Source organism: Dendrobates tinctorius, unplaced genomic scaffold (genome assembly GCF_039654945.1).
Source record: "Dendrobates tinctorius isolate UK_male_01 unplaced genomic scaffold, ASM3965494v1 ptg000035l, whole genome shotgun sequence".
Lineage (NCBI taxonomy): Eukaryota > Metazoa > Chordata > Amphibia > Anura > Dendrobatidae > Dendrobates > Dendrobates tinctorius.
This window is the reverse complement of record NW_027361703.1, coordinates 58,579,561-58,591,741: the sequence shown is the minus strand read 5'-3', so window position 1 is coordinate 58,591,741 and position 12,181 is coordinate 58,579,561. Positions and strand designations below refer to the sequence as shown.

At 39.3% G+C, this 12,181-nt stretch overlaps 1 protein-coding gene across 4 annotated transcripts in view; it reads right to left on the bottom strand.

Annotated features, from left to right (window-relative positions):
• Nucleotides 1-12,181, bottom strand: part of CELSR1 (cadherin EGF LAG seven-pass G-type receptor 1) — a 220,635-nt gene that overhangs the window by 97,884 nt on the left and 110,570 nt on the right. For all 4 annotated transcript variants that reach the window (XM_073573501.1, XM_073573504.1, XM_073573502.1 and 1 more), the window contains exons 3-4: nucleotides 8,479-8,701; nucleotides 7,502-7,617 (exon numbers count right to left, since the gene is read on the bottom strand). In XM_073573501.1, coding sequence (XP_073429602.1) covers nucleotides 7,502-7,617; nucleotides 8,479-8,701 — 339 coding nt within the window. The remainder of the gene's footprint in view (nucleotides 1-7,501; nucleotides 7,618-8,478; nucleotides 8,702-12,181) is intronic.

The following is a 12,181-nucleotide window of genomic DNA, read 5'->3' as shown; positions in this document are numbered from 1 at the left end:
ATGCAGGAGGGTATATTCACCAATTTTTATCAGTATTTCTATGCCAAAACCTGGGAGAGTCTCCACAGAACAGGTGGCAATCTTTCAAGCATAGTTTCTCTTTATCAGATTTTGGCATACAAACACAGATTCAAAAATACTGGTGTGAATAAGCCCTAAGCTTGCAGCATTCAGACCAATGTTACTCCATTGGGCAGTTCAGATGAGTGCTTTTTTCACTGACCAAATCTGCATGTGAAAAAAATGGCATCATGCACTAGTGTCCTCTGTAAATCGGATGAGACTTGCCCATCTCTAAGTCTATGGGTGCTCAGAAAAATCACATGTCATATGGAACCACAGTATTGCATCTGATTTTTACGGATTCATGGCCATTCTGTAGCACAGGAAACTGTAAATTGTCCTGTAAATGATTAATAACACAAAATAACAGATTGTAGACAGGTGACAAGTGAGAAAAAAAATCGTCCCCCTGTTCTGGATGAAATTTTTTTATACGCTCGTGTGACTCTAGCCTTAGGGTGGGTGATTTGAGGAGGTGAGCACTGATTTTTTCTGTTTGCTTGTTTTTTAAGCATTTGCTGCCCCTTTATTTTTTTTCTCTTAAAAAGTTAAACAACCCGCTTTGTTGTGAGGCAGGAAGGCTGCATAAATTCAGCTAAGCACAGCCATATAGCTCAGTAATATCAAAGAGAGCAGAGAGGAAATGACGGAACAACAATACCATGTTATTGGAAGATCTGCCGAGCGCTCGCGATTCATCCCACTTTGAATGTCATAACAGTTGACTTTTCCCCACCTTGTTTTCCAGCTTCTCACAGCTTTGTGGCCAGGCCCTTTCATGTCCGGGCTTCGTACCGCCCACATAAACACCCAACCGCAGACTCCAAAATGCATACAAATGAGTCCTATCAGGCCCGAAATCCTGAAAAAACGCAGCCAAAATGATTCTCTCACACCCTTTATGGTAAGAAGCTTCGAAGTAATTCCAAGACGACATTGGGAGCCTTGGTTTAGACTTGAATGCCAATAAATTAATCTGCAGCTCGCAATAGATAAATAAATGTGTCATATTATCCCTAGGGTCTAGTAAAACCAGCAACAAGCTCCTGCATGCTCCACCGCCTATAAAGTACGAGGCAAAACACTTCAATACAATATGGCAGTGCCCGAATTTTCAAGAATTTATACAAATCTCGGTTAAGCTCTACTAATTGCGAAAAAAAAGGAAAATATCCACAAGGCTTGTAGGACTGAACAATATAAAACAACACGGAACGCACGTTAAAATCAGAGATTGAATGCAGACGGCTTTGCCGAGGCATGCAGTAATACCGAGTGTAAGAACCAAGCTCTGTAATTATAACTTTCATAGCGAGGTTACAATTACGTTATATCCAGGGGCGGCAAGGAGCACAAAATTTGTCTAAAATACTGTGACAGAAGTTAATACAAGAAGTATTGCACCTCATCGTCGGCGTGGAGCTTCTGTTATTACATTTTTAGCTTTGATTTGGGCACAAATTGGAAAAACAAATTCGCTATATTACTTCAAAACTAAATTTAAAAACTGAATTCAGGATTAATTTATTTAACGGTAAAAGATATTATACAGTGCCTACAAGTAGTATTCAACCCCCTGCAGATTTAGCAGGTTTGATAAGATGCAAATAAGTTAGAGCCTTCAAACTTCACACAAGAGCAGGATTTATTAACAGATGCATAAATCTTACAAACCAAAAAGTTATGTTGCTCAGTTAAATTTTAATAAATTTTAAACATAAAAGTGTGGGTGAATTATTATTCAACCCCTAGGTTTAATATTTTGTGGAATAACCCTTGTTTGCAATTACAGCTAATAATCGTCTTTTATAAGACCTGATCAGGCCGGCACAGGTCTCTGGAGATATCTTGGCCCACTCCTCCATGCAGATCTTCTCCAAGTTATCTAGGTTCTTTGGGTGTCTCATGTGGACTTTAATCTTGAGCTCCTTCCACAAGTTTTCAATTGGGTTAAGGTCAGGAGACTGACTAGGCCACTGCAACACCTTGATTTTTTCCCTCTTGAACCAGGCCTTGGTTTTCTTGGCTGTGTGCTTTGGGTCGTTGTCTTGTTGGAAGATGAAATGACGACCCATCTTAAGATCCTTGATGGAGGAGCGGAGGTTCTTGGCCAAAATCTCCAGGTAGGCCGTGCTATCCATCTTCCCATGGATGCGGACCAGATGGCCAGGCCCCTTGGCTGAGAAACAGCCCCACAGCATGATGCTGCCACCACCATGCTTGACTGTAGGGAAGGTATTCTTGGGGTCATATGCAGTGCCATCCAGTCTCCAAACGTCACGTGTGTGGTTGGCACAAAAGATCTCGATCTTGGTCTCATCAGACCAGAGAACCTTGAACCAGTCTGTCTCAGAGTCCTCCAAGTGATCATGAGCAAACTGTAGATGAGCCTTGACATGACGCTTTGAAAGTAAAGGTACATTACGGGCTCGTCTGGAACGGAGACCATTGTGGTGGAGTACGTTACTTATGGTATTGACTGAAACCAATGTCCCCACTGCCATGAGATCTTCCTGGAGCTCCTTCCTTGTTGTCCTTGGGTTAGCCTTGACTCTTCGGACAAGCCTGGCCTCGGCACGGGAGGAAACTTTCAAAGGCTGTCCAGGCCGTGGAAGGCTAACAGTAGTTCCATAAGCCTTCCACTTCCGGATGATGCTCCCAACAGTGGAGACAGGTAGGCCCAACTCCTTGGAAAGGGTTTTGTACCCCTTGCCAGCCTTGTGACCCTCCACGATCTTGTCTCTGATGGCCTTGGAATGCTCCTTTGTCTTTCCCATGTTGACCATGTATGAGTGCTGTTCACAAGTTTGGGGAGGGTCTTAAATAGTCAGAAAAGGCTGGAAAAAGAGATAATTAATCCAAACATGTGAAGCTCATTGTTCTTTGTGCCTGAAATACTTCTTAATACTTTAGGGGAACCAAACAGAATTCTGGTGGTTTGAGGGGTTGAATAATAAATGACCCTCTGAATAAACTTTTCACAATTTAAAAAAAAATTAAACAAAGAAATAACATTCTTTTTTGCTGCAGTGCATTTCACACTTCCAGGCTGATCTACAGTCCAAATGTCACAATGCCAAGTTAATTCCGAATGTGTAAACCTGCTAAATCTGCAGGGGGTTGAATACTACTTGTAGGCACTGTAAAAATGATCTAAAATACGATATCATAAGTTAATGTTCCTTGTCGTCTGTTTGATATTTGCGATAATTTTTTTAAAGCTTTCAATTTCTTTTTTTAAATTAATTTATGAGAAGGGCAAAATATTGAAACACAATGAATGTATGAATTGACAACTACCTCTAAAAATAAAGAGAGTTAATAAAATAAAAAGATATTTGAAAATTGTTGTCACTAACTACCCCCTTTCTTTAACGTGGAGATGGGAGGTGAATGCCCACAGGCAGATAGAACGAAAAAGTAACCAAAAACCTGGCTTGATGTAATTCATAACCCCACACACATTTTTTATTTTTTTTTTTAAACAGGAGGGTTTGTCAAAATAGTCTCCTGTTCCCGATAAGAAAGCAGTACGGATGAGAGCAGCTGCAGGAGCTACCCTTATTGTGTATAAACACACAGTACTTATTCACACGGGCAATTTTCCATGTTTTTGCACTTTTATTTTTTCCTCCCCTTCTCTCATGAGACATAACATTTTTAATTTTGCATTGACATAGCCGTATGAGAACTTGCTATTTGCAGGACTAGTTGTACTTTTGAATGACACCATTTACTTTGCCATAAAGTCTACTAAAAAAAAAAACAAGGAAAAAGATTCCAAGTGGGTTGAAATGCTAAAAAAGTTGCAATCCCGTTGTTTTTTTCAGTTTTGTTTCTACAAACTTCATTGTGCAGTAAAAATTACCTGGCAGTATGACAGAACAGCAAATTAGTAAGGATATAAATATATATATATATTTATATCTTTCTGCTGCTATGTTTATGTTATTTATGTTATGTTGTTTATATTATATACGGTATATAGTGACAGATCAATTGTTTTCTGTATGTATATATATATATATATATATATATATATATATATATATATATATATATATATATATATATATACACACACACACACACATTTAAAAATAAAAACAAAGCCATTCATATGTCGCCATTTCCTGAGACCAGGCACTTTTTCATTCTCCGGGGATGTAGCTGTGTGAGGGCTTTTTTTATTTTTTAAGAGCATGGAGATGACATTTTATTGGTGTACATTCAATGTTTTGATTACCCTTTTTAGTATTTTTGAAGATAAGTGTTGTGGCGAGGTCAGTTCCAGAATTTCAATGTTTTTTTTTTCTTTTTAGCATTTACCGTTGGTGTTTAATAATTTTATATTTTGATATACTGGACTTTTATGGACCTGACAATAGGAAATATGCGCTTATTTTTTATTTATTTTTTTAACTTGGAAAAGAGTTGGATTTAAGCTTATAAATATTTTTTTTTATTTTCACGTTATTTTTTATTCCCCATAGGTAAATTCAACCTGCAATCATTTGATCACTTCTACTATACACTGCAAAAAAAAGAGTATTACGGTATGTATTTAAATTAAACTGAAGGCATTTACATTTGAGCATTTGTCTGCCTCCTTCCATTATCCACTAGTATGTATAACCTGTCATTATTATATACGTAGATTATAATGTTTTGGGCATTATAATGATTATAAAGCAAGGTATGGGATGTGACCATTGGCACATGTAGGATTCTGCTTAGCGAGTTGCTAGTTGTCCCGTCGATGCGGTCAGTGAAGTCCTTACCTATGTCAGACACGGTCTAGCATCAGTGACAACTTAGGTGGGTTACCGGATTGCTGTTATAACCTAATCTGCTGGTAATTGTCCCGGAAGGGCGCTGTGGAAAAGCAGCTTAATCCTGTGATAATAGTCTTACCAGTGCTGCAGTTAACAGACCTTTATTGGTCATTTACATGTGTAATGGAAATCTGGCCTACCAGCGAACTGAATCCGTAGTCGTGCAGCGATGAAGGACTAATTCTGTCATCATTTGTTATAATTGTCGCTTTTTCTATTGTATAATATGCAGGGCTCGGACTGTCTCCCTTCATAACACGATGACTGTGCAAACATGACGAGGCATGAAACATTCATTTAGACATAGGTTTTGAATAATGCATAATGCAGTCATGATGCAGAACTATGTTATGGGCAACAAGCTGTATAAATGTAAGAAAAATGATTCCACTATTACAAGAAATTAAATTGAACTTGATTAGAATTGCTAAAAAAAATACCTCTCATGGCTGAAAATATTAGTACCAGAAGGAGACCAATTCAAAAGCGAGAAAGAAGAGTCTGGGAGTCCAAACATACTGTATAACATCCCTTGTCATACTCGGAAAAGGAATGGATAGGTCACCTGCATTCATGCCAGCATCAACTTTTTAACCACTTAGTTGCCTGTCAATTACCGGATGGATTACCATGGCAGCCAGCGACCTTCTGAAGGCCCCATGTCTGCTATCTTGGTAATCAAGTGAAGCCCAGCCATATCCTAGGCAGTCCCAGGGTTATGAACAAGATAGGATCTCTAGGTTGGTTCTTAAGTTGAATTTGTCTGTAATTTGGATCAGGTGCAAATTTGGCAATCAGTTAAAAAGAAAACATGAAAAACACCACTCAACTCTCTGGCATCCCATGCAAAAATCAACTTCTGGGAATTAAGTAGCATTGCCACAGTTGCCTTAAGTTTATCAAGAATTTGTTCTTACTTTTCTTGGCTCATCTCAAGCCAGGTGTCTATTATCTTCTATACTACTCCTGACTTCCATGCTACAACCACCATTATTTCCAAGCTCAGTACAGCTTAGGCTGGTTTCACATTCGCGCTTTTTAAGCGCACGCACGGCCGGGGGTAGCTCCGCCCCCGAGCCGGCTCTCTGCCCGGCGTGCCCGCCCCTTCCTTGTAGCGCCGCCTCCTAGCGCACAGCGGCGCCTGCAATCGGCGCACCCTATCTTTAGCATAGGGTGCGCAGATCGTGCGCAGGCCGTGCGCTAGTTGCGTTTTGACCTGCGCTGCGCACTTTTGACGGTGCGCCGTGCGCGCCAAAATCAAACTTTTCGGATTTTGGCGCGCACGGCGCACCGTCAAAAGTGCGCAGCGCAGGTCAAAGCGCAACTAGCGCACGATCTGCGCACCCTATGCTAAAGATAGGGTGCGCCGATCGCAGGCGCCGCTGTGCGCTAGGAGGCGGCGCTACAAGGAAGGGGCGGGCACGCCGGGCAGAGAGCCGGCTCGGGGGCGGAGCTACCCCCGGCCGTGCGTGCGCTTAAAAAGCGCGAATGTGAAACCAGCCTGACTTCTAGATATTGTCCACATCTACCACTCAGCAAGCAAGTTACCAACTTCTCACAACGGTTCTACCTCACACCTGACTTCTTAATACTGACCAATCACACTGTTTGGTCATTCTTACCATAAAATGAACACTTAAATAAATAATGGTGAAAATGCATTGTTTTTTTATTTTACTATTTTATCCCGCTTATAATTTTTCCCGTCATTCAAAACTACAACTTTCCCATACAGGCAAGCACTTAAATAGCTATGTCTTAGAAAAATAAAATGGCCCTGTCCATAGAGGGATAAGGAAGGTGTCCCTCAGATTTCTTAGGAAAATTACAAAAGAGAACCAGGCCTCAATCAGTGAGCAATGAAACTTTCATACTCCTTATCCATGAACTGATCCAATATTTACTGCTTTGTCTCCTCTCTACATAGATGGCTCTGTTTCAGTCACTTGTCTTATTTACTACACTATTCCCATGTCCAGTTGCGTATAAATATGTGACTCTTTAGATATTGTATAAGCTATGCCTGACGAAGGGACCAGAGTATGGAATGTGTGCTATTTATCATCATCTTTTCAGTGAGCCATTAAAGGGTATCAACCACTCTTAAGAACTCTTGATTTGCATTTTTTTTTTTTTTTTAACTATGGCAGGTTGACATAATCTCTTGTCGGTTTCCCATGCCTCTACATGAAAAGCAATTTTTTAAATCTTTTTGTAATAAAAAAAAAAAAGTTACCTAAAATTCCGAGCACCAGCGCTGGCACCTGGTGATCCTTCTCCCCTGAGAAATGCATGGGGGGAAAAAGTCATCAACATGCACTATGAACACTTAGAATAGTGGGTGACTACTCTGGTTTCCACAATACCATGGTGATCTAAAAAAGTCACTCAGCTCCTGCGGTACTTATTCCTAGGCATCCTGCCAAATTCTAAATTACTATACCTAAATACCCCGCCCAATGCAAGAAAATGAGTTTAGAAAAAATAATTAATAATATAATTTGCATATTGAAATATGCAAATAATCCTATAAAATGTGCTATAAAAAAGGAAAGTGGTACATCATGTGAACCATAATGGCTTCCCTACAGGCCATAACTCACCTGCTGAGAAAGTAAGCTGAATCTGCTCCTCAATAATTTCCAGCGCAATGAAGTCATGCTTTTCATTAAACCTGCCATTGTAAAGTATCAGTGCATTCCGTTCCCTGGTCGCAAACCTGAAATACAAAGGCCACCACATTGTAGACATTCAATGACGGAGCAAGGGGTCAAAAGTCAGAAACAAAAAGAAGAGACATAACTGCAGAAAACACCATTACAACATTTTCACCAAGCAGTTACATTTTGATGATGCGAAGAATGGATCGCTTATAAAATTATGGGATGTTCAACGGAAAGTCCAATACAGAATGTTGGAGACCAGTAAGGGACATTATGAGGAAGCCATATGGCATTTAGACTACTGTTAATTTGCATTACACTGGCTTTCCGAAACCTGTTTTGCTGTTTTTTTATATTGACTTTCTTCCTAATTGTATATATTTTTTCCCTATTGTATATCGTTAAATGATGACCAAAATTGTCAGAAATTAACTTAAAGTGAAGAAGGATTTAGGATATTTCGGCAACTAAAAATCAGTTTCATTCATCTATAAATGAGGTTATTCTGAAGGCAAGCACATGGATTTCTACAAGCTGAAAAAAATCTGCCATATCAGGATACACCAAAAGATAAAAGTGCAAAGCAAAATTCCCGGGAAATGCTAATGTTTAGTTATTTATTATACTCATTTACATAGTGCCATTAATTTTACAACGCTTTACAGACATCACTGTCAGATGATGGGGTTAAATAATAAATTCCCTATCAGTATGTCTTTGGAATGTGGGAGGAAACCCACACAAACACGGGGAGAACATACAAACTCCATGCAGATGTTGTCCTTGGTGGGATTCGAACCCAGGACCCCAGTGCTGCAAGGCTGCAGTGCTAACCACTATCCAATACTAGCTAAAGCTCATCTATTTCAATCCACATCCAATTCAGCTATAGACACTGAGAAAGCTTTGGAACTTACATAAGAGAGACAGTGAAATGAAAGCGTTGTCTTAATCCTTTGAAAGTAACAAAAGACTGTGGGGGGAAGCTTCTAGTGGTCATTTCACAGTATGGCTTCTCAAAATCTCCAGGGGGGCACTTGCACTTAAATCCTCCGATAAGCAGGTTAATGCAGGTGCCACCATTCTTACAAACCCCAGGGACACAGCGTCCAGACCTTGAGCTCACTTCACAGTGTTCTCCTGTGGACAAATCAGAGAAGACAATATTTTAGCATTCAAGATAAACTGTACATATACCATAGCCTTATGGGAGACCAACCAGATATAATAAACTATCCGGCTATGTAAATAATGTCTAAAAAAGAAATACCACTGGATTGATAAAAAAATTGATAAATACATTGATCAAGCGGTTTCACATGTTTACACCTGGTGAAGTAAGCATTCAACAAGTCACCAAATTTTCTACATAAATTTATTTCTAAAGGTGCCATTGACAAGAAATTATCAACAGATGTTGGTAAAAATCCATCTAAGCCACACAAGCAAAGAAATCAAAACCATAGATGTCCAAAAATTAAGATAAGTATAATAATAATGAGACATTACACTGGGAAAAAGTATTGAGCACGCTTAATGAAATTTAATTAACCTCTTCTAGACATTGGTTGTACTGGTACACCCTATTTTGCAGTACGTTCCCTTACTTCAGCCCAAACAGTAGTTTTTCACCACATATGCGGTATTGGCATACATAAGCAACATTTTTATGGGGAAAAAGTAAAATGCTCATTTTTTTCCTCCCACTTTGGTTTACTTCTTGTGAATGTGGCTTTGAGCACATTGAGGGGTGGAGTTTTTTTTTTTAAAATGGTGTCACTTTTTGGTACTTTCTGTCACATGGGCCCCTCAAAGTCACTTCAAGTGTGATGTGATCGCTACAAAAAATTGGTTTAGTAAATCTTGTTGGAAACAAGAAAAATTGCTGATTAACTTTAAACCCTTATAACTTCCTAACCAAAAAATTATATTTAAAAAATGTGCTGATGTAAAGTAGACATGTGGGAAATGTTACTTATTAACTATTTTGTGTTGTATAACTAATTGGTTTAAGAGCATAAAAATTCAAATTTTGAAAATTGTGACATTTTCACATTTTTTGTCACATTTTCAGAAATAAATTCAAATCATATTGATCACAATGTACCACTAACATAAAGTACAGCATGTCCCCAAAGTAAAAACTATTTTAGAATCACTGGGATATGTTGAAGCATTGCAGAGTTATTACATCACAGAGTGACACTGGTCAGAATTGTACAATTTGGCCTCGTCAGGAAGGTGAAAACAGGCTTGGTGCTGAAGGGGTTAAGACTTCATATAAAAGCCTTTGTTAATTATGAAAGCTTCAAGACGCCTCCTGTATGGAGAAACTTGTTGCTTGCATTGCTCAGGTGTGATTTTGGCCCATTCTTCCACACAAACACTCTTCAAATCCTGAAGGTGCACTCCTTCTATGAACTCTGAGCATAAGTTCCTTACATAAGTTTTCTATTGGATTCAGTTGAGGCGATTGGCTGGGCCATTCTAGCAACTTTATTTTTCTTTTTCTGAAAAAAATTGAGGGTTTCCTTAACTGTGTGTTTGGGGTCATTGTCTTACTGAAATGTCCACCCTCGTTTCATCTTCCAGGTAGATGGCAGATTTTTTTTCAAGAATGTTTCAGGATGAATGGATAAATGCTCTTTCTTCATTCACATGCTTTTTCCTCAGCAATGGAGTCTTGAGTGGGGAGCGTGCATACAGGGCATGGAGGTCAACGTCATTACTCATTGTTTTCTTTGAAACATTCCAGGTCTTTCTGTACCTCTCTATACATAAGGTGTCTGGCTCTTGACAACTCCTCTGATAATTGTTTTCACTCCTCTGTCTGAACTCTTGTGGGGAGCACCTGATCGTGGCCAATTTATAGTGAAATGATGTTCTTTCCACTTCCAGATTATGGCCCTAATAGTGCTCACTGGAACCTTTAGTAGTGTAGAAACTCTTCTGTAACCAATGCCATCAGTATATTTTGCAACAATAGGGTTGTGAAGGTCTTGAGACAGCTCACTGGTTCTAACCATCATGAGATCTTGTGTGGAACCTTGGTAATGAGACACATTTTTATACGCCATCATTTGAACCAGCTGATATTTTTTTACTAAACGGCAGGATTGTTTTCTAAATACTAACTCATGACTTTCCATGGCTTTTTGCATGTCTCTTTCTATGGTTTGATTTCTTTGCTTGAATGGACTGGATGGGTTGTTACCAACATCTGGTGAGAATTTCATGTCAATAGCACCTTTAGAAATAAATTTATTTTGAAACTTATTTCACCCACTATAATCATTGAAAAAGCAGATCTAAGAAGAGCCACGATGTCGGCACACTAAGGCCTAGAACTATCATGAGTTTAGTCCTTACCATTCAGTACGCTTACTCCTGCCCTGAAATTCCCCGATGTGCATGCCTTTTTAATTAGTAGGATCCAAACAGCAATCCCAAACATTTACAAAGAAACCTGAAATACCATTTTGAGGATTGCCATAAAAAGCAATGCAATGTTATTCTTCGTGCAGATATACAGGTCTTTAGAAGACATGGCTGATGAGAGCAGCTCAGCTCGAAAATGACTAATGTTTGACCAACAATGACTAATCCCTTTACTAGAAGAAGCCCTTGGGCCAAATGAGAAAAGAAAGAAAAATAATAGGGTGAGATGTCTTCTTTGCAAATGGAAAACTCTAAAACAAAGCCTTTCACTACAGTAACACTTATCAGTCCCAGGCCGGGTGCTCAGACATCCGCCATTATTTCTACCTTATGATGATGAATTGTCAGTCACTGCCACTATTGTCTCGCGATATTGGTGGCGCAGAGGACATAATAAGGATATAGCTTAGGAACACTGTCACGATGTAACAATGTCTGTGACAACCGAACATTGTCAGACTTATCGGAAGCTGTGATCACAACAGGTGGCAGAACCACCACAAGTAAATATCCTCAGGTAATGACTGCAAAAAGCGGACACGGTTTAATTACTGTACATTAAAACACAAATTGCTCCTGAATAGCTTAACTGCTGTATAGGAAAGCAAACTGGAGCCCTAATCACAGTGATGCCACGCACTAAGAACAGGGATGGACCAAATATTGTGGAGCCGATCAGACGAATCCAAAAGCCAGTGGCCTCCACAGTCAGAGAAATCAGCGGAAAATAACCAAAAAACTCAGGTACCAGTACTAATGTTCCAAGCTAAATAGAGCCGGCCATACACTTTAGATAGCCATCCTTCCCATCTTTCTCTATACATACAGTATGTTTTCAATAGGGAGAGGGGAGAAAGCGATTGTGAGACAATTCTCCTCCAAGAGTCAGGACGCCCCTTAGATGGTTCACCCTGCTCAGAGAAATCAGCCGGGACAAAATCAGATAGCGTGGCTACCACAAATCCTAAAATTTGACAAAGCCGAAAAGTAGCAAATGTGCATAATTTTGTAAAATTGCACTAAAGAGGACAAAAAATAAGACTTAATTGTTGTTACATTCTCCAACTTGATGTCGCATGATATGGTCAACAACGGTTTGAGTGAAAAAAACCTATGACTCCGATTTATCAAACTGATTACGTCAGATTTCTGGAGTAAAATGGTTTTAAAAGTGGCAAAATT